Source organism: Electrona antarctica (assembly GCF_951216825.1).
Source record: "Electrona antarctica genome assembly, chromosome: 9".
Classification (NCBI taxonomy): Eukaryota; Metazoa; Chordata; class Actinopteri; order Myctophiformes; family Myctophidae; genus Electrona; species Electrona antarctica.
Window position 1 is genome coordinate 16,272,713 of NC_136790.1, and position 27,580 is coordinate 16,300,292.

Consider the following 27,580-nt stretch of genomic DNA (forward strand, 5'->3'; position numbering starts at 1 on the left):
CCCCCAGATTTGCCATAACTAATTTTCCCTTATTATTAGCAGGCAACAGTGCAGCACTATCTCTCTCTCTCTGTTTCTGACACAACAGCGCCACTTTTGCCCATACTGCTACTCATAGTCACACACATAGGTTAACACATGTCACATAGGTGACATGTGCTCAGACAGACCTGTGGAACATCAAAGTGCAGTGTGTGTGTGTATGTGTACTGTGTACTGTGTAAACTGAGCCTGTGGTGGATTGGATTTTCTCTTCAGGCCTGCTACGCAGTACCAAACACCAACAGTGGGAGGCAGCAATACGCGGACGGTCGTCTACAGTCTGCCGGAAGGTCAAAAGAAGAAGAGCATTTTGTGGCGGCGCCGCTGGAATCGTCCGGCGACGTCTTGACGGAACAGTGGACTTGTTGCCAACTTGCCACGTCGGATGAACAGGCGCACTATTTATTTGACTCAAACGGGCACATCTGAGGGATTAATTCATTGAAAGCGTCTCCTTAATCAAACGCAATCATGGTAAATGACAGATAAGCTCAGTTAATATTAACCTCATGTTTGTTTTCAGTTTGTTAGCTGACACATGACATTATACAAGCTAGCGAGCGCCGTTAGCCACCGGGCTGGCTAATGGGAACGTCAGAGTTTAGTGTTTACGTGTTACACAGATTTAATGACTTAATAATAATAAAAATGTTGTCTTAATTTCCAGGTTTCCGTCATCAACACAGTGGACACCTCCCATGAGGACATGATCGTGAGTTTCCTTCCTGTTCTGTGTTAGCTAACTACATTTTCAGACATACATGTACAATTTGATGAAAGTGACACATTTATCATAATAATATCAATATGTGCCCTGCATTGCATACGTTGAGGAAATGCATGCATTGAAATGAATACTTGAAACATTTTGCAAATAGTACAGTGGTACGATTATACAATGATGCTAAAAGGATAACACAACAAGCTCAGAGGTACCGTGTTGTAAGTGGTTCTCAAACTATTTTCATTATAAAACCCCCAGGGGGGCATTTAATTATTTTGGGTCTGATGTAGGTTTGATTGATTGAAAAATGTATTAACAGTTTGCAGAATTACAGTACATTTCAAGCACAAACTCAATACAAAGGCTGTTAACTGTGAGTGGACGACCCAATTAAGCATTACACTTGTTTCCAATAGGGTCCACCATGTTCAAATCATCAAAAACATTTAGAGACGTACAAATAGACACTTCTATATAGACAAAGGACAGAACAGGAATTCATCATAAAGGAGGTAAAAAGGGAAAAGAAACATATACAGTGAGGGAAAAAAAGGGGTGGGCGGTGGGGGGGATTCACGTTCAGCTCCGTTAATTTGTTTGTTTTCCTTGGAGGAGGTACTGTTATTCCTCACGTGTACATGTCATCTATATATTGTCTATATCAGTGGTGTCCTTGAGGGAGTTCTAGGGGGTCCGCAGCTAAAGGATAGTTAGGATGTTAGGAACCAAATGGACCAGTTAGGGTCCATTTGTTTCCATTTGTACACGCTCAGAGTTAAGTTAACTTTGATTTTACAATATAACTTGGGGGTCTCAGAGATAGAAATGCCATTAAATGGGGGTCCGTAGACTAATGCATATCAAACTGGGGGTCCTTAATGGGTTGAGAATCACTGCTAGCCGTACAAATCTTCTCTTATGGGGGTCCCTGCATGGCATATCTTTTCAGGCTCATTAGTGTCAATTTGGGGGTCCTTGACATGAAAAGGTTTGGGAACCACTGGTCTATATATCCATATATTGGCTCTGTGTGTCGCAGCATGATGCTCAGATGGACTACTATATATTGTCTCTGTGTTGCTCTGTGTGTCACAGCATGATGCTCAGATGGACTACTATATATTGTCTCTGTGTTGCTCTGTGTGTCGCAGCATGATGCTCAGATGGACTACTATATATTGTCTCTGTGTTGCTCTGTGTGTCACAGCACGATGCTCAGATGGACTACTATGGAACCAGACTGGCCACCTGCTCGTCTGACCGCACGGTGAAGATCTTTGATGTCAGGAATGGAGGACAGATTCTGGTGGCTGACCTTCGAGGGTAAGACACCATGCTTGTTATCTGAGATTGTTACTTCCCCCCCCCCTGCATTAAAGGGTTCAAATATAGGGAAGCCGAGCATTACACAATAGTGATATTGGGTAGTTTGGGTTTGATTATTGTTATTAGAGAGAGAGACACACACACACACACACACACACACACACATAATCAAGCTTATTTGTGTGTGTGTGTATGTGCTTCCAGCCATGAAGGTCCCGTGTGGCAGGTGGCATGGGCCCATCCTATGTACGGCAACGTCCTGGCGTCCTGCTCTTACGACCGCAAAGTCATAGTCTGGAAAGAAGAGAACGGAACGTGGGACAAGATGTATGAATATACAGGACACGAGTCATCAGGTTGGGAGCCCATCTTCTCTCTCTCATTTAGGGCAGAAACCATCGAACATTCAGAACAATAAAGGAGAAGTTGTTAACATAGGGTTACCACAGGGTAAAGTTTGGATGCCATTTGGTTGTGGTGTGTTCAGGTTTGAATGGTCTGGCATGAATTGGGCTTCCTTTACCAAAAGTTAAAGAACCAAAAGTAAATCGTTTTGATAAACTTGAGACCATAGACCGTGGGCTCCATTTTCGTCACCGCTAAACCCCTTATACCTAAACTTCTTTGCCTTTTTATACTATTTTGAAAAACATTTTTGAATAGTTCAACTAGCCAATCTACATTGACACGTTTTTTTTCAACAATATATTTATTTTCCTTTTTACACACAAATGACAATACAAATATACAAAAAACAACAATGAACAGTACAAGACAATTACTGATATAAAGAAAGCAAAACAACAATAACCAAAAACAACAAAACAAAAAACAACAACAGCACTACTCCTCTTCAGCTCCATCCATTAAATGTGACAAATTATTGTTCTTTATGTATCTCATAAAACGGCCCCACACCTCCTGAAACATTTCTTGTTTGTCCTTAAGAATGTATGCAATCTTTTCCAAAGGTAGACATAAAGACAATTCTCTGAACCACTGTGTAATACTTGGTTTGTCCGGCCTCTTCCAGGTCAATGCTATCACTCTCTTAGCTTGTAAAAGACATATATCTATAAACATTTGTTCATTACGCTTTATCTTGTGTCCCTCCGGATATAGACCGAGCAGGAAGAACTTTGGTTCTGGTACTAGACTGGCCATTTTAACTATTCAAAAATGTTTTGCAAAATAGTAAAAAAAGGCAAAGAAGTTTAGGTATAAGGGGTTTAGCGGTCACGAAAATGGAGCCCCCTGCCTTTTATTCTCCAGATGCTAACAACAAAGCTATGTATTGCTTAGATAGATACCGTTATAGATCTTGCGGGGGAAATTCAGGCGTGAGAGACAGCACAGCAGTTTAAGTTACAGTACAGAGAATTAGACATACTGTAAGGCACATTCATCGTAGGAGTAACATCAGACACCATCAATTAATTAAAAATATATAAATGTATACACCTTATACAATCATCCTGCCCGATGCAGAACAAGAAAGAGATTACCGTAGGTATACTTAAGCACACTTGTGGCATCAGCACAAACCACAGGTTACGCTACAGATGACAGAGTGGATGTGTTAGTTCTACTCAACAAAATAAGAAACGTAACAGAATGTGAGTCAGCTGCTGCTGTCTGTGAATGTTAAACTTGTGCTGGGACCTCTCAGTGACTTGTATCTGTTATCTCCAGTGAACTCAGTGTGTTGGGGTCCCTATGACTTTGGTCTGCTCCTGGCCTGTGGGAGCTCTGATGGAGCCATTTCTCTGCTCACCTTCACCGGAGACCAGCAGTGGGACGTCAAAAAGATCAGCAACGCACACACGGTCTGTTTGACGCACACACGCACGCATGCACACACCATGACTAATATTTTCATTGTTTTCATTGCTGCATTAAAACATTGTACACTTGATGCCTAACTTAACTCTGAACACTGAAGGAATATGTGAACGGACATCTGTGAAGTTGGCTCCCAAAGGTTTTAAAATGTTCCAAATGTTTGGCTAAAACATTTTTTTAACAAATGCACAAACCAAGAATTTTGAATACCAGACAAAATAATAATTTTTAAGGCACAAAAAATAAAGACAAATTTAAATCTTAAGCTGCCAAGTTGACGCATGTAAAGAGTCCTGTTCACTGGTATTGCTCATAACGCAGTGTGGTTGTATTGTTTTCCACTCCATTGTAATGGTGTATGTTGTTCTTGTTTTTGTTCCAGATTGGTTGTAATGCAGTGAGTTGGGCTCCTGCAGTGGTCCCAGGCAGCCTAGTCGACCAGCCAACTGGACAAAAACCAAACTACGTCAAACGCTTTGTCTCTGGGGGCTGCGACAACCTGGTCAAACTCTGGAAGTAAGCCACTTTCTGTCGGATAATGTGATTTTATTACTGTGATTCTCAACCTTCTCTTGATCAGGGCCCACTTGAAAAAGTTGAATGTATTTGCGGCCCACCCATCTGACTGCTTAAAACAGCAACGAGTCCCTTTGTGACGTGTTGTGAGCTTGTAGCTCAGCTATTTTCAACTACTTTTGTGCGACACACACACAAAAAGTTGAAATAAGGAGATACAAGGTTTCTTGCCAACAGATGCTCCATACCCCACTGACCTGCCAAAACCTCTAGTGCTAGTGTATCATATGCCTTTCCCAGGCTTCCAATGGCTTAGCTGACAGTGTCTCATCATTATTCCACAGAGAGGAAGACGGCCAATGGAAGGAGGACCAGAAGCTGGAGGCTCACAGTGATTGGGTGAGAGATGTCGGCTGGGCTCCCTCTATTGGTCTGCCCACCAGCACCATCGCCAGTTGCTCGCAGGTAAGACTAAACGGGAAGGTTCTGATTTGTTAACACAGGAAACAAAGACATGCATGGGGGAAGACTGTTGACACTAGCGTAAATTATATATAAACATAGATGCCTCGTTGGGGGGTGGTGTTGACGTGCGGCCCCAATGAGGTTTCTACCGCGTGCACGTCTATGATTGTAAGTGAGGTGTAAGCATTGGGTATATTTCTAATTCAGAAGAACACAACTGTTTATACCTGTGATGCGTTTTAGCTGTGTCCACACAGCCAACATAAGCCCCTTGTGACGGTTGATCTGTTGGCCCAAGATTGGCATGCGTAAACCGAGAGGCGAGATCAGATCAGATCAGTTTATCATGGATTACGAGCGTGTTTTCCTCATTGTGCCATTGATGCAGTGTTTAGTTATTGTTAATAATCCTATTAAAACAAATTGCAAAGTGGACTGGTACATGATATCTAACCCTAACCCTATTTTTATAAATGGTCTTCAGCCTACAAATTCAAAGTCCATGTCCACTATTTTGTGCCATCACCTGGTCGGTGTGTGTGTACCTGAAAGCTTTGCAATATGTTGCACTGAGCAGTCCCAACAGTCGGGTCCAAACCGTATAGAACAGTTCCGTGTCACGTGCATTGTTGTTTTGTGTTATTATTACACTAAGTTTTAAGTCAGGATGTTTGGTCCATATTTATAGAGCATTTCTACGCTTCTCAATTCCTTCAGTCTCTTTGTACAAGCTAGTGATAAATCACTGTCCTCTTGCGGCCGTTTCCCTGACAGGATGGACGTGTGTTTATCTGGACGTGTGACGACCCAGCGGGGAACACCTGGACCGCCAAGCTGCTCCACAAGTTCAACGATGTGGTTTGGCACGTCAGCTGGTCCATCACTGGAAACATCCTGGCTGTCTCTGGAGGAGATAACAAGGTGTGCTAACCATGCATTGCACGCACACAGGCCTGTCACAGTTACTAGCTACAAGCTACATATTCGCCTGATCGCAATTATTTGAGCTTATGTATCTTATGTTCTCTAGGTGACTCTATGGAAGGAGTCGATGGATGGCCAGTGGGCGTGTATCAGCGACGTGAGCAAGGGTCAAGGAGCGGTCACTTCCATCACAGACACACAGCAGATTGAACAGTGATCCACTGATGTATATGTTTCGCAGAATGGGGGAAGTCAAAACTCTGCCGACAGAAGAAAATGTTATCCATACTCCTTAGAATGAATCTGCATTCAAAGTCCATTTTTTTTAAATGATAGTTATGAGTTCGAATGTCAAGCAGTCACTTTGGCCTAACAAGGAGGACCAGCGAAGCTGGATTGTTTTGTCACTTTTGTGCAGTTTGTTTTGTCGGCACTGTTGTGACTTCCCACATTCCTGTTATTGACAGAAAGATACACACACATACACCCCTCCACTAACTGAGAACTCCAGTCTAAACAGTCCATCATCCTGTGTTCCTAACGGCCTGCCCCTCTGCAACCGCTCCAGAAGTAAGACTCAGGTGGGCACCACCAGACAACCTTGCGCCTCTTCTTTGAGTCAGTGATTTGGGTGCCTGTTGACTTTACTGATCGAAAGCCTCATGGTTCCATTTTCCGGATGTGAAGCGATTTGGCCAGAAGCCAAGTCGATGGTTTCTTGGCTAGCACAAACTCTGCTCATACAGGCTTGTTTCGCCCCCAACAACCAGCATGGCCTGAGCTCCTTCTGTGTCTGGACTTGAGGTGTCATCTCCTGAGGATCAAATACTTGAGTGACACCTGCAGTAGTCAAATACTTAAAAATGGAATATCCTCCTAGGACCAAAACGGCAAACTCCTCTTTTACAGATGGAAAAGGTTTTGTTTGTTTTGTTTTTTTTGTTTTTTGGAGCAAATGGCAAAATTGACAGGTGTTTGTAAATCGAACCTGCCATAATTGTTATTAAATCAACGTTCATGACATGTTCTGAAAATGAATAAATCATTATGTTGACAAGGCAGCTCTGTGTTGAATCTTGTCAAATGCTGAACAGTTTTTTGTTTATCATGCATTTTATTGTTTTAAGATTAAATATTCTCTATGTATATTACGTTTGTTATCATTTTGTACAGTGGCACTGTAGTGGCATCAAGGTCAAATTGCTATATTTTTTTATCTGAAAATATTTGTGTCGTGGTACTCTCGCATACAAGGTTTGTGTTGTGTTTCAAAAATATTCCTCACTTTTCCAAGATTTAGTTTTGGGAAAATAGCAAATCTACAAGTTTGAGTTCAAACAGCCAAAGTCTATAGGGTTGTTTGATAAAATACTTTATCAGACAGAAATGCAAACCGCACAAAGGATAACACAGGTGACTACAATGGCTTTTTATACATAACTGTATTTACAAACATGAATACAGTAGTTTTGAACATATATATTATTTTAAACAACTGATATTTTCTACTCTATATACCGATGTAATTTTGTATTTTACAGTTTGCAAAACTTTATTGAAGGAAAAACATACATCGCTAGGTGGCGCCACACTCCATTTACCAAGTGACTACCGCACTTGAACCGGATGTTGAAGTCACATCTTCCGTAGCAACAAAACAAAGTAGACGTTTCTGTTGTTGCTAATGCTAACAATTTGCTCTGTGAGCTCACTCAGACACTACTGTTTTAATAGAAGCTAAACCAGCCCACTGCATCCAAAATGGTAGGTGACTCACTGTGGCATCTTTACACCCTAAGGGTTCAGTTTTCCACGTCAGGTCTGCTGTTAATCGGTGGATTTATATGGCGTTTTGATTGATTGATTGTAGTTAGCCTGGTGATGTTAGCCTTCTGTGGTCGGTCGGTCGGGCGTTGTCAAAGCACCCTACGTTGTTTTGTTGACATCTCTTTTCCTGTCGTTTAATATACATTTTCTACTTCATTTCTTGTTCACAGTTGGTGCCACGTAAATATCCATTGTGTTCAGTGGTTGAACCCTTTTAATATCAATTACTCAAATTCGATAAAGACGTATTATCATTGGGGTCCCAATCTACGGCCATTAATGTTAAGACGTACATGATTAAGGTCCACTGCCCAGGGCTAGATGAGGTCCTATGACATATTTATTTTGGTCCAGAATTAGCCATGGTTCACATGACGCTCGAGTCATGACAGTCATGTTTCAGGGCTAGTCCAGAATAACCTTTTCTTTACTGGCTATGTATGTAGGCTAGGGGATATTTATTTGGTTAAAACAAAACGTGTTTTTTATATATATAAACTAAAGTTTAAAGCTTTGTTAGTTTTCTGATAAATAATAATATCCTCTCGTTTTACATAGAAGTGTATATTTTTACGTCTCTAAACGTTCTGAAAATGGAGGACCCTGATGTAAACAAGACTTAGACTTAGTGCTTTTTATGGTTTTATCCTCGTAGCAGTTTTTTTATTGACTTGTGCTTTCGTTTGAAATGGTGGTTCAAAGATCAGTGGGACTAAATACTGAAGAAAGGGTGGTGATCCAAGCACTCAAAAATGTGTAAAAATTAGGATATAAAATCAAGGTATTATATTATTAACATAATATAATACTGCCCTGATGAAGACTGCTTTGCGAGTCGAAACATGTTGGCTTTTTAAACTTTACACCTTTTTTAGTGCTCGGATGGCCGCCTTTTCTTCAGTACTCTATAGCAATGATTGCTATGGGAATATAGATCAATTCTATTTAAATCTTGCTTTTGCCAAAACATGTCACTTACAGTAGTACCGTTAACAGTAGGGATGCAACGAATGGGAAATTCTTGGCCGAAACCCAATATAGGAAACTGTTGGCCGAGGCCGAATATGATTAATATTATCATTTATTTATTACCTACCAGTTTTTGTACCATTGCGGACAGGGCCGTACCTTTATTGTACTAGAGAGCTACAGGATAATGGTTAAAGACATGATTACATTTTGATCACGTCATCACAACAAAACTGTAGGTTACGAAAGGTAACCCTGGTTCTCTGACTATTCGGTTTTGTCTCTCAAATAAACCCAACTGAATACCGAACATGCATATTTAGAGCCACTATTCGGCAGAATAGTTTCGGTGGCCGAATATTTGGTGCATCCCTAGTTAGAGCCACAAAAGAGCCATTCAGAGTGTGTTCTCTAGTGTTATTTTACATTCATATATTTTAATAATAATGACTTCAAGCTATATGAAGTTTAGCTGGGTACCTCCTGGAACCCCCTCAAGGGCCCCTGGGGGTCCCCCGACCCCACATTTAGCAAAAAATAACCCTCATAGAATATACATGATTGATTAGCAGCTGATTGATGTAGCACATAATCTATAGCAGTAGTACTTTAATTGTCATTGTCCCCCTTTCCCCCCCTCATTTCGTTTTTCTTTTGCTATTGATGTTCTGTGCTATTTGTCGTACTCCTTTCTTGTGTGAAATGTGTTAGAATCAAAGTTAATAGAAGTTTAATAAAATATCGTCTGTTGGGTGGAAACCAAAACTGCAAGCACAAAATGCGCCGCTTTGCACCGTGTTGTTTCGAGCTTGTGGATCTGCTACTTTTGTGATGCTGTGATCAAGTAATCACAGCATCACACACATAATTCATGAAAAAACACAAACAGTTAAATAATAAAGCTAAGAGGTGTCTGCTTTCTTCTTTGTCAGGCTGATGTCGAGGAGACCTTAAAGAGGATACAGTGTCAGAAGGGAGTGCAAGGGGTCATTATCGCCAATGCAGAAGGTGAGTTAACAAACTTCATAATTCGCAACGTAACCACTTTATCCATAATCTGAGTTCCCAGAATTTTTCGCCAACTCCCCTCCCACATTACAAACGGGAGGGTTGAGGATTTTATCCATGGCTTCCCTGTTCTGGGCATGTCATAAAACAGTTGGTTAAAATAGGCAGGCATTTGGCGAAAATAGTAGATTTAGAATTATGAGATTTAGCGTAGAGAGAAAAAAGGAGAGGACCAAGTGTAGACCCTTTGGGACCCTGGTTTAACAATCTCACAGGAAGCTGTTTTTCTTCCAGAAAAGCGCCTAGCTGAGGTTTCACACTGTCAGTCCTACTACCGTACCACCAGTAGTTGTAATGGATGTGATGTGGCAGTGAGCCAGACATCCAGTAGAAGTGACTGAGGCGGTTTTAATTCAATTCAAAGGATCTTTATTGGAATTAAAATGGGGAAGTATATACAGTTCTGAGGGTGTACACAGCATTGTGTAAACAGAGCTATGTCACACATGTCAAAACTATTTAATATACAAAATTGTATATTTCACTCTGTCTAGATCCCACTTGTGAGGTTCCTTATTTCTCCAACGTCTCCTAAATATTTTGATTAGTCCCAATTTCTCATTCTCTCCTTGGCTGATCCCTTCTTTCTTAGCTTATCCAATTGTCAGAATCAAATCGCAACATTTGAAACGAAATATTTCGTGAAGATACTCTCGTCTACACCGTGCAATACTGCAGTCTGTTAATGATTATGAATCCCCCTCCCTGTCCAGGCATTCCCATAAAGTCGACCCTGGACAACTCCAGCACGGTGCAGTATGCCGGCCTCATCCATCAGCTGACGATGAAGGCACGGAGCACCATCCGAGACATCGACCCCCAGAACGACCTCACCTTCCTGCGGATCCGCTCCAAGAAGAACGAGATCATGATCGCCCCAGGTGAGACGGGCAGGAAGATCGGGGCGTGAGATTATGCTGTAAATGCATGAGTGGACATTTGTAAAATTCTTCGAGCAGTGTTACACCCGTGTTTAATATTAGCTTGAGGAATAGTTCAATGGACTGGTGCCGCCATGTTGAGAGGTTTCACTATTACTTTCAATGGGGTGACGACGAGACGCTCTCTTTCTAGATTATTATGGATCTACAAGCTCATAGCGCGGCACTCGGTGCCGCGCTATGAGCTTGTAGGTCTGCTATTTTTGAAAATGTGGCCCAAATGTTTGAATATATTCTTTCAGAGCGAACGTTTTTAACTCAAATCTTTGCTTCTGGGGGTCCCTGGAACAACATATTTTCAGATGGGGCTCGGCAAGCAATTACATATATTTTTGGGGGTCCTTGACATGAAAATGTTTGAGAACCACTGACATAGAAGCATGAGGTTTTCAGAAAACTGAAGAAATCGTTTTAAATGGGTTCAAATACCGGATGACTTCAAGAAAGCCAGAAATGAGAGAATAGTTTATAGCGCCTGCATTGCAGCTCACTAGATACGGCAGCCTGCTGGGACTGAGGTTTTGCTCCTCCCACTCTGAAAGAACCGTGATTTTGAGCTGGACTGTTAGTGAACGCCTCATAATCTTGGAACCACTTGAGGCATCATAAAATTAATCGTAAACAATATGCATGCCACAAACATTACTGTGGGCCTAGTTTACACTGGGAAATGAGATTATGACCCATATATACATTTATTTTCGTCATTCATTTATCTTGCTCCCTATTGTCTATGTGGACAATGTGTGTAATAATGTACAGTTGAGTTTGTGCTTATCATGTGTTGTTAACCACTTATGCCTGATTTATACGTATTTGTACGTCATACTCGTACATTTATGTAGTGTGGCAAAAATAGCCGATCTACAACACAAGTTATAATTATATTATTTTGACATTGAAATCTTTTGAAACGTCCCCATGACATTCCCAAAATCATGTTGAACGTGGTTAATGTGTGTGCATCTAAAGCCTTGCCTTATATTACATTTTTTAAGTCGGCCAAGTCTGACCTCATGTTTTGTCCTGTAAAGACAGCAGCTCAGAATGTGTTGTACTTGAAGTCATACGTTAACCCATTCTGCTTATGTGATGGTTTTCTATGGTTTTCTGTCCTCTTGTCACAGATAAGGACTATTTCCTGATCGTCATCCAGAATCCCTCAGACTGAGACAGAAGACGACACTATCCATCCCCTCACTCACTGTCTCAGTTCCATCTCTCTTTTTCGTGTTTAAGCATCCAAAACATCTATGAAATATACGTTTGCCGCAAGCTCTTTATTTATACCCACTGTACAAGGAAGCAAGACTTGGAAGCAGAATGATTGGATGGTGTTTCTGATTGGTGTGAGAGGTCGAAGTCCTTTCCACTCAAGGAGATGTCCGCACCATATGGTATTAGTATACAGAGCTACGTGTGTAGATATGTTTTCATGTTTTAGCATTCCATTTCCTTTCCTGTCTCTCCTATATCTGTAGCATGGCTATAACATCACGTGTCACTCTATAGCAGTCTCAGCTCTGGTTGTGTTCTCTATGGATTAGAATATCAGATATTTAGATATGCTAAAACACCAGTGGCAAAATGCAACCAGTTTACAGACGTATATGCAGACTATGCACAGTGCGGCACATACAGAGAGAGAGAGCAGAGTATTTATGCTGTATGTCTAAGGACTTTTGCTTTTATCTAACAGTATGGAACATTTATAGTTATGATTTTTATTTATTGTGTGGCCAATAATTGGTAGTGGTCAAATCACAGTAATACATTTGGTGGGCACGCTACTAACATCTTCCTGTTCTTGCCATGTCATTACAAAGATTTGTTTGCTTTTTGTTATCTGTAAGACCAATAAAACATTTAAATTGTTTGGTTTTATGTGTGTGTGTGTGGCACTATTTATAGGGTCTATCAAAGATTTTTTGTAAATGATTGATTTCCAATCCAAACCATGACTACATTCAGTCCCAGACTCTTGCATGATTTGTTTCAGACAATGAACTGAAACCTACAGCAAACTGAATTGCAATAAATTATATGGATGAAATTGTTCAACAGAACATATTACATTGCCTACCAAAAAGCTAATGTAAGGATTAATCGAAAATCCACCTGGAACCTTTCTCCATAACGCTGATAACGGTAACATATAATCTACAGCAAAAATCAAGTGAAAGACATTAAACCTCAGATGAAATGGCACACATTTGTGGTCCATTTAGATTCTTATAGGTGGAAAATGTTCTGATGCAAATTGGGACATAAAAAGGGATAGAATAATCAGATTAAATCTAATGCATGTCTATGTTATAATCATAATTTATTACATTTTGTTACAGGCCATATGAGCATTATTAGATTGTTATAATGTAATAACTCGTCTTGTGTGGAAGTTCCCTTTAAGTGGCAGGACAGGGTGACGTCAGTCAGTGGCTTGGTTGACTTGCTTTGTTGTGTGTGTTTGGGTTCAGATTAGAACAGAAGAGAAGAACACACTGACTGACTAATACGCACTAGCGAGCAAGAAGAAGTGGAACACCGTCTTATTGGCTGCTCTGACCTATATTTAATTAACTTATACGTGGTACTGCCATCGACAGGAGATGCCTTCCGACAGACCTTTCAAACAAAGGAGGACATTTGGTAAGAAATCTTCAGCCCCAGATATACCCGATAGTTGGAATCTATAACGGCATAACCTTAGCTAGCTTGTTGTTAGCTCGGCCCGCTATAGCCACTTCGGGAGGCTGGGACGATCTCTTGCCGTGTTTGATAAACGGGACCTGGTGTAATAACGTCGGAATTGTGTATTTCAGACGTTACAAAAGTGTATCAAACCGGGAGTTTGTGGCTGTTTTTAAATCGGCAGGCCGAGCCCTGGTGTTACGGCGAAGTCGGTGACCCAGCGAATTCTGTGACACGGTGTGAGACGACAAGTTAAGACGGTTGTTATTGTTTACCCGTTTTCTTTTTACATATAATTACAAAAACGACTTTTAAAGGGTTGAAGCAGCATCTCAGTATATTGACCGAGGGAGATGAAGGCCTGTTGTTGATTCTTTAACGGTTAAAGACCGTTAGATTTATGTATATTTTTATGATTGGTTATAATGTTACATGTCAACACACACAGTACTAGGGGAAAAGAAAAACAAGTTGTTGCTGACACATTCTGCCAGCAGGCTACACGTGTTGGGTGCGTTAGTTATGTTGTAATATGATGCCCTGAGGTGATGGCTGGATATGAGGGAGGAGTCAGCAATCCATTGCATAATATCATGGCCTGTTAACCCACTCCACAGTGCAGTGTGGACCGGAGAAGGAAAACAAACACCCCCCCCCCCCCCCCTACTTTTTTAATTTTTTCCCCCAGTGGTTCTCAAACGTTTTCATGGTCAAGGACCCCCAAATTAATATTTGGCCGCAGACAGCCATATGAAAATATTTTATGCCTGGGACCGACACCATACAAGACTTGTGTTGTTACAACGTTGTTCACAACGCATCACGGTTTTCAAATAGCAGCTGTAGGCTATAGGATTAACTTGGATTTTGCTGGGGGGCCCCTATGGAACTTCCTGAAGGGTCCCCAAGCCCCACTTTGACTTATACTATTACTACTGTATATTTTCTTGTCTTCTTGTCCTTCACCTCAGCACAGTTGTTTGTTTGTTTGTTTGTTTGGTTGGTTGGTTGGTTGGTTGGTTGGTTGGTTGTTTGGTTGGTTGGTTGAGTGAACCATAGTTTTTGTCTTTCAGACAGTCAGAGAGACTAAACACCACCCACTAAACAAAATGGTTTTGTTAATTTTAGTTGTGACTGGCAAGTTCATCTTATGTTGCTAATGCAAAAGACAGAATTTTGTGATACCAACCACTGTGAGTCTGTGACAAAATAGTATTGTTTTTAACAAACACTTTTTTAATGCAACAATTTGTAAGTTTTCTGTCCAGGGGTACTTTATCAACCAGTAGGTCTCCTAGTACCTGTCACCACCAGTGTAAAGTTCTCAATGGAAGAGTAGGGAGGGAGACCTCCTCCAATCATTTTCTGTCATACAGATTAGTTCAAATAATGTTTTGCAATTTGTTCATTTGGTGGTTCTCAAATCTTTTCGTGTCCCATATTGTATTTTTTGTATTGGTCCCCCAATCTGAAAATATTTTGTGCAAGGTCGGATCCACATATTTGATTCGTGATGTTATTTAAGATGCTTCCAAAACATTCTACATTTTCCAAGATTTATTTTGAAAATAGCACATCTACAAGCTCACAATGCGTTGTTTAGATTGGCTGAACATATCCGATGTAATACTAAATAGGGCTAAAGTGGTTCAACTGATGTTGATGCTATTTGAACTAACTGTGCTGCGGAGCCCCTCTCTTTTGGTCTTGTTTTCGTGTAGGTCCATGTCTGCTCGTTTCTCTCACAGAATCTCAATCTGGCAACACTCATAGGCCGTTGCCCAGTTTTGAAATAGTTTCAGAAGGCCTGCTTTAGGATTCTGAGCCATAAACACAGGCCTTTAGCCTTGTTATTTACATAGACCAATCCTCTAGGCCTCGAGGGATAGGGGGAGCATTCAGCTAGCCTGCTATTTTCATACAAACAAAAGAACATTTTTCATGCTTGAAAACAATCACATCTGATGGAGGGCTGCAACTATCACTTAGCCATTTGTTTTAAAGATTTGTTTTTTGCCTTTCTGCCTTTATCTTCACTTGATAGTATCAAGTGAAGACTGACAGGAAGGAGGGAGAGAGAGAAGGGGAGAGACATGCAGCTAAGGTCGTCATGACATGAACGGCACTCGAACACGCGACGTGCTGTCAGGCCAAGGCCTATATGTGGCATGCGCCTGGACCACTTGGCCAGCGTGCGCCCCAATGCTTAGCCATTATTGTATCGATTTACTTAGAAAGGGATACATACAATTGAGCAAATAAACCAGAAGCCGTTTTCTTTTATGAATACACAGATCATTTGGTGCAATTTGATCTATTGTTTTGTTGTGCAATCTATTGTTTTTATAATGGACTAAATCAATTTGTATTAACCGAGCCGGGATCTCAACCAAACATGGTGAAATAACACAGATTGACAACTCGGTACTATATACACTACTAGAAACCCCCAAAATCTGTACATATTACACTACTACTGTTTGACCACGACGGAGGCGTGGCTTTCAACCCATTATCTCAGTTGGGCCAAATGCGCTCCCCACAACATTATTTATGATTCTGTGCCTACTCATGCCTATCTGGTTGCAACTCGGACGGGGCTGAGTCGCCTCAATCCAACGTTTGCCACAGCGACTTGCTCGTTTTAGCTCGCTCGGTGGTGTCTCTCGTTGCTCAAGTTCGTTGAGACGGTGGCACGGTGCCCCTCTGTTGCGGTCTAAAATGATAGGGTTGTTAATGCCATGTACTGTGTACAAGTTTTGATTTTGATTCTAGTAGTGTATGTACGGAATGCCAATCCATGTTATTTCACAGTGTTTGGGTGAGATCGGGTTGATTAACCACTTATTTAGCCATATTTTATTCTTTGTCATACTTACAGCAGTGACAATTGCCCCATCTAAACAAACACTCACAACATGTTGCATAGTGATGCTTTGTGAGCTTGTAGATCTGCACATTTTTGCTACTGTATTTAAAAAAAAAATCACACCCGTGTGAACTGAGTGGTGTAAGGTCTTATATAGACTGATCAGCTGTGGTCTGACGTAATGTCTGACGTAATGAAATCACACCCGTGTGAACTGGGTGACCATAGCAACCGTGCTCATTTTTTGGTACGAACAGACAGACAGACAGACAGACAGACACGTAAACTAACAAAGCCAGTTGTAGGAGTGGTTTACACCACTCAAAAATACAAATAAACCACAGTAAGGGCACGGTCACACCGCACTTGTATTCTACCCATGAGGGCGGATTCTGCCAAAGCATTTCAATGGGAATGGATGGAGCGGTTTGCTGGTATTTGCGGATTTCTGAAAAAAAAAAAAAAAAAAAGCGTAATTCCCATTGAAATCCTTTGGCAGAATCCGCCCTCATAGGTAGAATAAAAGTGCGTTGTGACAGTGCCCTAATAATAATAATAATAATAATAAAAACATTTATTAAAATGTATTTTGTAATCGATTCTATAGATTAGTTCAATTAACTGTTGCACCCCTAAATAATCTGATTAAAAAACCATTCAAATGGAGTTGAGTGATCAAGACCTTGTTGTGGTAATAAGTGAGGGGGGGGGGGTCCACACAGGGCTGCACCGTATTTAAAATACTCACACAAACAAAACGGCTGCCTCTCAGATCCATCTGAGCTTTGGACCATCTTTATTTATGCTTGGGAAAGTATAGCTCTAGTTGGTTCAGAAATAGAGCTTAGCGTATTCTTTACCTTGCAGACGTGCGAAGGAGAAAAACACCTCAAGCAGGTGCTGCCCACAGGAACACTGCTGAATAGGGAGGAAACCTAAGACGTCAGTGCAATTTATATACACACACAATGTGTGTAAATGTTATGCATTTTTTTCATAGGCCAAGAGTAGAATAATTCCAACAAAGCACACATCTGCATCTACAGTACAACAGCTTACTGGAGATTTAAGGTGCCCGGGAGTCGTGATGAATAAACCATCCGAAAATGTGTGTGTGAATATTTCACATTAATGATTTATTTATATAATTTGTATACATACAGGTTGATGCTTTTATTCACGTTTGAAAAACAATTAGGTCACTTGGCACATTAGAATGTGACTCGACACAAGGTGCTTTGACATATCACGAATATACAACGCAGTTATTAACATCAGGTGCTAATCATAGTCTAGAAAACATCAGTAACACAACTATTGCCACGTAAATGAGTTACTAAATCATGGGTCATACTGACATCTGTACACATTCACTGGTTTCTCAAATTAAAATGCACCTCACAGGCTCACACACGAAGGGGGAAGGAGAAGGGTTACACAGAGATTTGTATGGCTTTAGGAAAAGGAGACATAGTGTTGTTACTGTTTGAAGAATAAGACGTGAATGACCATCTGAATGTTTTCTATACTCTGCAGCATACTGTCATGTCGTCCAAAAGCAGCCAGCCACAGTCTTAGTCACAAATTAATTTGATTTAAGGAGATACTATTCCTAGAGCGAGGCGGAAATCCGACACAGTTAAAAGGATGTGTTTCTCGATACCATCTTTTGTCTAGATCTCTATATGCTCATCATTATTAAATGAATCCCTCTGAAAGCTTGGTTAAGCCTAGTCAGACTCGGGCTATAATATGTCTTTAAAAGGGTGGTTGTTTTCCATTTAAATCTGCAATGCATCCGCAATGCATTCTGTGGATCAAATTGTGGGAAGTTCTGGGAAATGTGTCAAATGATACCACCATTTGCCACTTTTGAATTTGAAAACTACAACATTTTATTTCCTTCTCTTGTTCTGCCCCATACACAGGACAAATCATTTTATTTCCTTCTCTTGTTCTGCCCCATACACAGGACAAATCATTTTATTTCCTTCTCTTGTTCTGCCCCATACACAGGACAAATCTCTTGTTCTGCCCCATACACAGGACAAATCTCTTGTTCTGCCCCATACACAGGACAAATCCTCTTGTTCTGCCCCATACACAGGACAAATCTCTTGTTCTGCCCCATACACAGGATAAATCTCTTGTTCTGCCCCATACACAGGACAAATCTCTTGTTCTGCCCCATACACAGGACAAATCCTCTTGTTCTGCCCCATACACAGGACAAATCTCTTGTTCTGCCCCATACACAGTACAAATCTCTTGTTCTGCCCCATACACAGGACAAATCTCTTGTTCTGCCCCATACACAGGACAAATTCTCTTGTTCTGCCCCATACACAGGACAAATCTCTTGTTCTGCCCCATACACAGGACAAATCTCTTGTTCTGCCCCATACACAGGACAAATCCTCTTGTTCTGCCCCATACACAGGACAAATCTCTTGTTCTGCCCCATACACAGGACAAATCTCTTTTTCTGCCCCATACACAGGACAAATCTCTTGTTCTGCCCCATACACAGGACAAATCCTCTTGTTCTGCCCCATACACAGGACAAATCTCTTGTTCTGCCCCATACACAGGACAAATCTCTTGTTCTGCCCCATACACAGGACAAATCTCTTGTTCTGCCCCATACACAGGACAAATCCATTGTTCTGCCCCATACACAGGACAAATCCATTATATTCCTTCTCTTGTTCTGCCCCATACACAGGACATACACAGGACATATACAGGACATACACAGGACAAACACAGGACATACACAGGACATACACAGGACATACACAGGACAAACACAGGACAAACACAGGACATACACAGGACATACACAGGACATACACAGGACATACACAGGACATACACAGGACAAATCCATTACATTGTTACACCTCAAAATGACTGAGAATCGCTTCACTTTTTCTGTTTAACGTTGTATTATCATCATGATTATAATACACTTGACAGGGGGTGTGGCAGCTTGAGCTTCTGTAAACGATAGCAATAATCACAGATTAGATGACATTGATCCGCTCTGTATATATACCAGAGTTGCCTGAGTAATACTAATCCTGTGGGGCATATTTTGGTGCAAATAGAGAACAGTACATAATGGCTACTGTAAATGACAGCCATGTGTAGAATTGTAAGTACGTAGGTGAGAGGCTGATATGGTGATAAATATCATCTCCACGATACAATGTCTCCACGCTTGAAAAATAACCATAAAAACCAACATGAAAAATAACTAAGCTAATTTCTTGGTTCGTGATACTGCTTGAAAAATAATCGTGATATTATATTTTTTCACATCGCCCAACCGTAATAGAGAGTATGCGCGTGACATCATCATCAAACCCGGAAGTTATGCAGGAATGCCTACCAAGTGGCAAAAAACTACTTTCTGGCCTTGATAGCCCATATATCCAAACAGAAAAGTCCTATCTGATTGCATTAAACAACGTTAAACAATGTTAAACTCACTTTGCATGTTGCTTTGCCACTCGCTTTGCCACTCGATGTGCCATTCACTTTAAGCATGCGCATACCCTCTATTGAAAGAGTACAACTATTTTCAGGTATATTGAGCCATAATATTAGGAACTAGAGTAGAGAAGTGGGCGTGATTCAATACTACATTCCGGTCCGGTAAAGACTCCGTGGTTACCAGACTGTCCTCCGAGGTGGATAGTCTGGTGACACTGACACTGACGCAAGGTTACTCCGTGGTGGGAAATTAATATTGCTCTGTTTTTTTTTGTTTTGTGTTTTTTAATGATTTTACAATAAAACATACAAAATACACATGACTTACACAAAAGAAAGAGACAAGAAAAACAAACAAAAAAACAAAACAAAACTAGCAGTCAAAAAAGAAAAACCCCAATGGACAACACCCCTCCACATTCTGTTGTTGACAATAGTGATTATATCCGTAATGTAATACCAATTACAAATTGTTAATGCAACCATCCTTTAATATACAAATAAAAGTAGTCCCATATTTCATGGAACTTCCCTTTGACATTGTTCCTCCTGGCAATTGAGTATTCGAAGGATGCAGTTTCCGTCATAAGTTGGGTCCAGCCTGTGATCTCTGGCGTAGCAGAGCTCTTCCAGTTTCTCAAAATCAACCTGGCTGCAGTAATAAGACCTGCAGTCACTAATGCATGTTGTGCCTTGGTGACCCCCTGTGGCAGCACCGTGCTATAATATTGCTCTGTGTTGGCATTGCCTTGAGGGGGTAATCATTTACTATTCTGTCCATATCGCGTTGCAACTCGATCGGGGCTGAGTTGACTCTAGCGAACTTCGCAACGCTCGAAACGGCACCTCGCGCCCCCTGAGGGTGCTCGGTGGTGTCTCCCGTGGCTCAAGTTCGATAGATACGGCGCCCCTCCGTCGTGGTCTAAAACTATACTTTATCGTCCAAAAACACTAGTCCGCGGTTGTTGGAAAGATAGCAGGATGCGAACCCAGGCAGCAGGAGTCGTAGTCTAGTGATTGTAGACCATTATGCTAACAAGTCGGCTGGCTGAGTTGTTTTGAAGGCTGTAGTTAGAGTAGTAGAAGTCGAAAATGCTCCGCCCCGTGGCCGCGGGTGCCTAATACTTCTTACTAGTAGTAGGGAGGGGCAAAGTCCTAGTTTTAGGCAGAGAGTGTGCCTGCTAGTTGGATGTGCAGTGCATCATGGGAAATGTAGGAAATGTGGTCAGGAGGTGCACGCACATCCTGGGTTAACCCATTTTGACCTGAGATCAGATTCTAAAAATGGCTATGTTTCTATGTCAGTCGTTCTTCGATTTTTCAAAAATCGGTGGCGCGCTATGAGCTTGTAAATCTGCTATTTTTCAATAGCTAAAGCATAACATAATGCTAACACCAAAAGGGGTTCCCCACCCCCAAAATGGGTTAGTTCAACGGGTGCTCGAACAAAAAAGAACAGACTGCAAAAGGAAGAATAAGTCTGCACACCGTTTTGAAAGCTCCCCAAAAACTTTATTTACCAAGGCGGGGTAAAAAACACAAATAAGGACCGTCCACAGGTGTGAGTGCTTGTCATTGATTTGTGGCTGCCCACTTATACCTCTATATACTGTATGTATACCTGTACTATATGCGTTGCGTTCACGTGAAGACGATAGCTGTTTCTGATGGCGATATGGTTAAAATATAATACTGTATATTGAGTTTGGTCCTCATGTCAATGGGTTGTCTGTCTCTGTCTCCCACAGCTGACCGATGCAAAGAAGTCCAGCAGATCCGCGAGCAGCATCCCAATAAGATCCCTGTAAGCTGACCTCACATCTGTCATTTGGAAGTGATTGAATTCTAGATGACTTTATCACAGAAAGATCATTTAGATGGTGTCAAATAATTGAGATTTAAAACTAATCTGGAAACTAAGTAAGATAAGACCGTTTAAAATGCAAATAGCACTTGCGTGCGTGCGTGCGTGCGTGCGTGCGTGCGTGCGTGCGTGGCTTCTTTCCATTGATGGTATAATGTGAATAATTGGGTTACCTAAACACGGTTAAACCAGACACATTCCATTCCGGTTTTCTAATGCGATATAAATGCCAGATATAAATGTAACCACTCTCTTGTCCTCCATGCCCTCCCAGGTGATCATTGAGAGGTATAAGGGAGAGAAGTGCCTGCCTGTTCTGGACAAGACCAAGTTCCTCGTACCCGACCACGTCAACATGAGTGAGCTAGTCAAGATCATCAGGTAAAATGCATCTCTGACTACACCCAGTGTCGTTTTTGGCAGCAAATGTCTAATTTAGTTTTAGTCGGTCTCTTGAATTTGAATAGCTTTCACTTAGTTTTAGTCACATTTTAGTCACCTGGAATGTATTAGTGTTAGTCTAGTTTTAGTCGACTAAATATCATAAGATTTCAGTCGACTGAATCTACAGTTGATTTAGTCGAACAAATTGTATTTTGGCGGGCCTTGATGCCGTCGCAATGACTTTTTTTTTTCACTTGCTGAAAATAGCTGATCTACAAGCCCACAACGCGTCGCGCTGCAACGCGTTGTGGGCTTGTAGATCGTCTATTTTCAGCATGCAACTAATTGTAAAATTACTTATTCTGGATATCTTGTCCACTAGTCCCTTCCCAACATTTTAGTCTAGTTTTTATTTGTTGACGAAATTGTCATTGTTATATTTTGTCTTCGTTTTAGTCATCATAGCTTAGTTTCCATTTAGTTTCCATTTAGTTTTCGTCTGTGAAAAAAGGTAGTCGACGAACATTTTTCGTCTTAGTTTTAGTCGACACAAAAACAACACTGACTACACCTATATTATAAAGACACATCATTGGTGGAGTTAATTTCACGCACCCGAGTGGACATAAGTACAATTTACAATTTAGGCATTTAGTGGACGCTCTTCATACAGAGCGACTGTCTTACAGTAAGCAAAGTGAACACATACATCAAATGCATAGAGACAGTGTACAGTGCCTCAGTGATCTAGGATCATGTAGGTAAACCAAGAACAAATGTACGTCATATTTGGCGGACATTTGACCTAATTTCTCCTTTCATTGTCGATGGCAAATATGATATTGTGGGGACAAATCTTTCCCTTCATTGTCAACGGCATTTAATGTTTGTGTTGCGGACATTTTCTGGGGACAAAAGCTGTATATCGGAGGGGCCGGCGCCCCTCAAAAATCACACCTGTGTGAAGTGAGGGGTGCTCTTATCGTCGTACATCATCATACAGTACATCATCTGATTCCGGCCAATCAGAATTTGCGTCCTCATCTTCGTCTGCAATGTTTGTGTTACGCAATGTTTGTGTTTACACAAACACTCAAAATGGTCCATTCATTGTCAATGGCATTTAACCCATTTAGGCCTGACGTCGAAATAAAAAAAATGTTCGCTCTGAAAGAATATATATTCAAAGATTTGTGCCGCATTTCTAAGATTTTTCAAAAATAGCAGACCTACAAGCTCGTAGCGCGCCACTCGGTGGCGCGCTATGAGCTTGTAGATCTGCTATTTTTCAATAGCTAAAGTATAACATAACGCTTAGTTAAAACACCAAAAGGGGTTCCCGCCCAGAATGGGTTAATGTTTGTGTAATTAGGACAAATGTGGGGTTACACACCAAAAGCTGGACATAGGAGGGGCTAGCGTCCCTCAAGAATAAATAAAATAGATAGACCAAATTAACCTAGCATCTGACTCAATAACATGCTATCTAAATTACATTTTAGGCTTTGCATAATATCTACTGTAGGTCATCAAGGCTAGATCAAGGTCAATAGTGGCACATAGTGTAGTCTAACTATGGATGGAAAAAGAGTTGTAATGTTGATGTTATAAGTGTGTGTTTGGCGTAATATATATACACTCGTGTGTGTGTGTGTGTGTGTGTGTGTGTGTGTGTGTGTGTGTGTGTGTGTGTGTGTGTGTGTGTGTGTGTGTGTGTGTGTGTGTGTGTGTGTGTGTGTGTGTGTGTGTGTGTGTGTGTGTGTGTGTGTGTGTGTGTGTGTGTGTGTCATATTTCTCCAACTCGTCCTGCTGACTGGTTTGTTTACAAGGTTGAACCCTGTGCTGCATTGGAGGGTTAACTATTTAAAACCCTGTGCTGCATTGGAGCGTTAACCATTTAAAACCCTGTGCTGCATTGGAGGGTTAACTATTTAAAACCCTGTGCTGCATTGGAGCGTTAACCATTTAAAACCCTGTGCTGCATTGGAGCGTTAACCATTTAAAACCCTGTGCTGCATTGGAGCGTTAACCATTTAAAACCCTGTGCTGCATTGGAGGGTTAACTATTTAAAACCCTGTGCTGCATTGGAGCGTTAACCATTTAAAACCCTGTGCTGCATTGGAGCGTTAACCATTTAAAACCCTGTGCTGCATTGGAGGGTTAACTATTTAAAACCCTGTGCTGCATTGGAGCGTTAACCATTTAAAACCCTGTGCTGCATTGGAGGGTTAACTATTTAAAACCCTGTGCTGCATTGGAGCGTTAACCATTTAAAACCCTGTGCTGCATTGGAGCGTTAACCATTTAAAACCCTGTGCTGCATTGGAGCGTTAACCATTTAAAACCCTGTGCTGCATTGGAGCGTTAACCATTTAAAACCCTGTGCTCCATTGGAGGGTTAACCATTTAAAACCCTGTGCTGCATTGGAGCGTTAACCATTTAAAACCCTGTGCTCCATTGGAGGGTTAACCATTTAAAACCCTGTGCTCCATTGGAGGGTTAACCATTTAAAACCCTGTGCTCCATTGGAGGGTTAACCATTTAAAACCCTGTGCTGCATTGGAGGGTTAACTATTTAAAACCCTGTGCTGCATTGGAGCGTTAACCATTTAAAACCCTGTGCTGCATTGGAGCGTTAACCATTTAAAACCCTGTGCTCCATTGGAGGGTTAACCATTTAAAACCCTGTGCTGCATTGGAGGGTTAACCATTTAAAACCCTGTGCTGCATTGGAGGGTTAACCATTTAAAACCCTGTGCTGCATTGGAGGGTTAACCATTTAAAACCCTGTGCTGCATTGGAGGGTTAACCATTTAAAACCCTGTGCTGCATTGGAGGGTTAACCATTTAAAACCCTGTGCTGCATTGGAGGGTTAACCATTTAAAACCCTGTGCTGCATTGGAGGGTTAACCATTTAAAACCCTGTGCTGCATTGGAGGGTTAACCATTTAAAACCCTGTGCTGCATTGGAGGGTTAACCATTTAAAACCCTGTGCTGCATTGGAGGGTTAACCATTTAAAACCCTGTGCTGCATTGGAGGGTTAACCATTTAAAACCCTGTGCTGCATTGGAGGGTTAACCATTTAAAACCCTGTGCTGCATTGGAGCGTTAACCATTTAAAACCCTGTGCTGCATTGGAGCGTTAACCATTTAAAACCATGTGCTGCATTGGAGGGTTAACCATTTAAAACCATGTGCTGCATTGGAGGGTTAACCATTTAAAACCCTGTGCTGCATTGGAGGGTTAACCATTTAAAACCATGTGCTGCATTGGAGGGTTAACCATTTAAAACCCTGTGCTGCATTGGAGGGTTAACCATTTAAAACCCTGTGCTGCATTGGAGGGTTAACCATTTAAAACCCTGTGCTGCATTGGAGGGTTAACCATTTAAAACCCTGTGCTGCATTGGAGGGTTAACCATTTAAAACCCTGTGCTGCATTGGAGGGTTAACCATTTAAAACCATGTGCTGCATTGGAGGGTTAACCATTTAAAACCCTGTGCTGCATTGGAGGGTTAACCATTTAAAACCCTGTGCTGCATTGGAGGGTTAACCATTTAAAACCCGGGAAAGCATCCGTGTGCCATTTTCAGTGGTGACAAAAGTACTCATATTTTCTACTTAAGTAAAAGTATCAATACTGCAATTTAGAAGTACTCTGTTACAAGTAAAAAGCTAAATGTACTTAAAAGTACCAAAAGCAAAAGTACTAATTATACAGGAGGTCCCATTTCAAGTTTTCAAATCTATAGAAATCTTTTGAAAATAGCTGATCTACAAGCTCACAATGTGTTGCATCGCGACGCATTGTGAGCGTGTAGATCGGCTATTTTCAAATGGCCAAGATATATATAGGGATATATAGTCGTTAATGTACATTGTGTAATAATAATCCAATTCTACAAAGTAACTAGTAACTAAAGTAAGGAGTAAAAAGTACAATATTTGCCTCTGAGATGTAGTGGAGTAGTAATAGAAATGTGGAATTATTCAAGTAAAGTACAAATACCTCAAAATTGTACTTAAGTACAGTACTTTCCACCACTGGTCATTTTATACTTTGGCTAGTGGTGATGTCTGAAGAAGGTCTTTGACCCAAACGTTGCCTAATAAAAGTGTTCATATTGCAAGTGCAGACTTTGAGCGTCTCTGAGCGTCTCTGAGCGTCTCTGAGCCTATCAGGTGTGCATAAGACTTTGTTGCCTATACTTTGGCTATTGAAAGTTTGAGCACCACACTGCTTTAGCAACTATACGTTTTTCTGGAAATTGTTAGGATTTAGAAGACATTTTTTGAATCGGCCTCAGGTCTTAAAGGGGTTAAGAGCTTTGTCCATAGGCTTCATGTCCTTTAAGGGGTGAAGAGCTTTGTCCATAGGCTTCATGTCCTTTTTCCCTTTGCTTTGCATTGAGACGGGAGGTTAGGAGGGATGTCACGCACCACTACTACTAGGGCAATACCACTTTAAATCAATATCATAATGAATGCAGAGGAACGTGCTGTTCTTCGGCCAGTTTCTGCACAGTATGCACTATGCAGTTGCAGCCCTACTATGATGCTATATGAATTACCCCTTCACCAGAGCAAAGAAGTGTTGGACTCGTCACTCATGGACTCCATTCCAAACTCCATTCCAAACATATTCGGGGCAGACAGCCCCGATTATGATTGGAATGGAGACCATGAGTCCCAACACACTAACACAGTACACATTAAAAATCATAAGTGTTAACTCTGAGAGTGTACATCTGTTGCAGATGATGAAATACTTTAACTATGAGTATTATCTATTAATTACATTTATCTAAAGAATCATTTGAAATAATCAATTTAATCGATCAGCTCGATTAGTTAGCACACCCTGGTTGACAGTAGAAATATCTTTGGTCTTGAACAGTGTAAAAAAAGTATGTTTTGTGACCCCAGACCCTGCTTTGAGAAGCACTGACCTAGCAGACAGACTTGTGTCTGATGTGTATGTTTTGTGACCCCAGACCCTGCTTTGGGAAGCACTGACCTAGCAGTAAAGTATGTTTTGTGACCCCAGACCCTGCTTTGAGAAGCACTGACCTAGCAGTAAAGTATGTTTTGTGACCCCAGACCCTGCTTTGAGAAGCACTGACCTAGCAGTAAAGTATGTTTTGTGACCCCAGACCCTGCTCTGAGAAGCAGAGGGCATCAGCCATAGACCAGTGTTACTATCCTGCTGTTTGTGGGGCATCAGCCATAGACCAGTGTTACTATCCTGCTGTTTGTGGGGCATCAGCCATAGACCAGTGTTACTATCCTGCTGTTTGTGGGGCATCAGCCATAGACCAGTGTTACTATCCTGCTGTTTGTGGGGCATCAGCCATAGACCAGTGTTACTATCCTGCTGTTTGTGGGGCATCAGCCATAGACCAGTGTTACTATCCTGCTGTTTGTGGGGCATCAGCCATAGACCAGTGTTACTATCCTGCTGTTTGTGGGGCATCAGCCATAGACCAGTGTTACTATCCTGCTGTTTGTGGGGCATCAGCCATAGACCAGTGTTACTATCCTGCTGTTTGTGGGGCATCAGCCATAGACCAGTGTTGCTATCCTGCTGTTTGTGGGGCATCAGCCATAGACCAGTGTTGCTATCC

The 27,580-nt window shown here is 41.3% G+C and overlaps 3 protein-coding genes across 3 annotated transcripts in view; all 3 read left to right on the plus strand.

Moving 5' to 3' along the window:
* The first annotated feature begins 326 nt into the window (after positions 1–326).
* Positions 327–6,985, plus strand: LOC306929617 (protein SEC13 homolog). Its single transcript, XM_079510223.1, has 9 exons — positions 327–516; positions 710–754; positions 1,974–2,089; positions 2,297–2,448; positions 3,785–3,918; positions 4,317–4,450; positions 4,795–4,915; positions 5,690–5,836; positions 5,946–6,985. Exons 1-9 carry the CDS (start codon positions 514–516, stop codon positions 6,054–6,056), a joined length of 963 nt encoding a protein of 320 aa, XP_079366349.1. The 5' UTR covers positions 327–513; the 3' UTR covers positions 6,057–6,985.
* Positions 6,986–7,456: 471 nt separating this feature from the next.
* dynlrb1 (dynein, light chain, roadblock-type 1) lies at positions 7,457–12,518 on the plus strand. The gene is made up of 4 exons (XM_079511377.1): positions 7,457–7,603; positions 9,568–9,643; positions 10,417–10,584; positions 11,772–12,518. The coding sequence occupies exons 1-4, from the start codon at positions 7,601–7,603 to the stop codon at positions 11,813–11,815; spliced, it is 291 nt and encodes a 96-aa protein (XP_079367503.1). The 5' UTR covers positions 7,457–7,600; the 3' UTR covers positions 11,816–12,518.
* Positions 12,519–13,106: 588 nt separating this feature from the next.
* Positions 13,107–27,580, plus strand: part of map1lc3a (microtubule-associated protein 1 light chain 3 alpha) — an 18,575-nt gene continuing 4,101 nt past the window's right edge. The window contains exons 1-3 of the mRNA XM_079510182.1: positions 13,107–13,293; positions 21,451–21,506; positions 21,841–21,947. Of these exons, the coding sequence (XP_079366308.1) occupies positions 13,254–13,293; positions 21,451–21,506; positions 21,841–21,947 (203 nt within the window). The 5' untranslated portion in view covers positions 13,107–13,253. The remainder of the gene's footprint in view (positions 13,294–21,450; positions 21,507–21,840; positions 21,948–27,580) is intronic.

Coding starts and splice junctions, on each gene's coding strand:
- LOC306929617 (XM_079510223.1), top strand. Junction 755..1,973: donor CCTCCCATGAGGACATGATC/GTGAGTTTCCTT, acceptor TGTGTGTCACAG/CACGATGCTCAGATGGACTA. Junction 4,451..4,794: donor AACCTGGTCAAACTCTGGAA/GTAAGCCACTTT, acceptor ATTATTCCACAG/AGAGGAAGACGGCCAATGGA.
- dynlrb1 (XM_079511377.1), top strand. Junction 9,644..10,416: donor CATTATCGCCAATGCAGAAG/GTGAGTTAACAA, acceptor CTCCCTGTCCAG/GCATTCCCATAAAGTCGACC. Junction 10,585..11,771: donor CGAGATCATGATCGCCCCAG/GTGAGACGGGCA, acceptor CTCTTGTCACAG/ATAAGGACTATTTCCTGATC.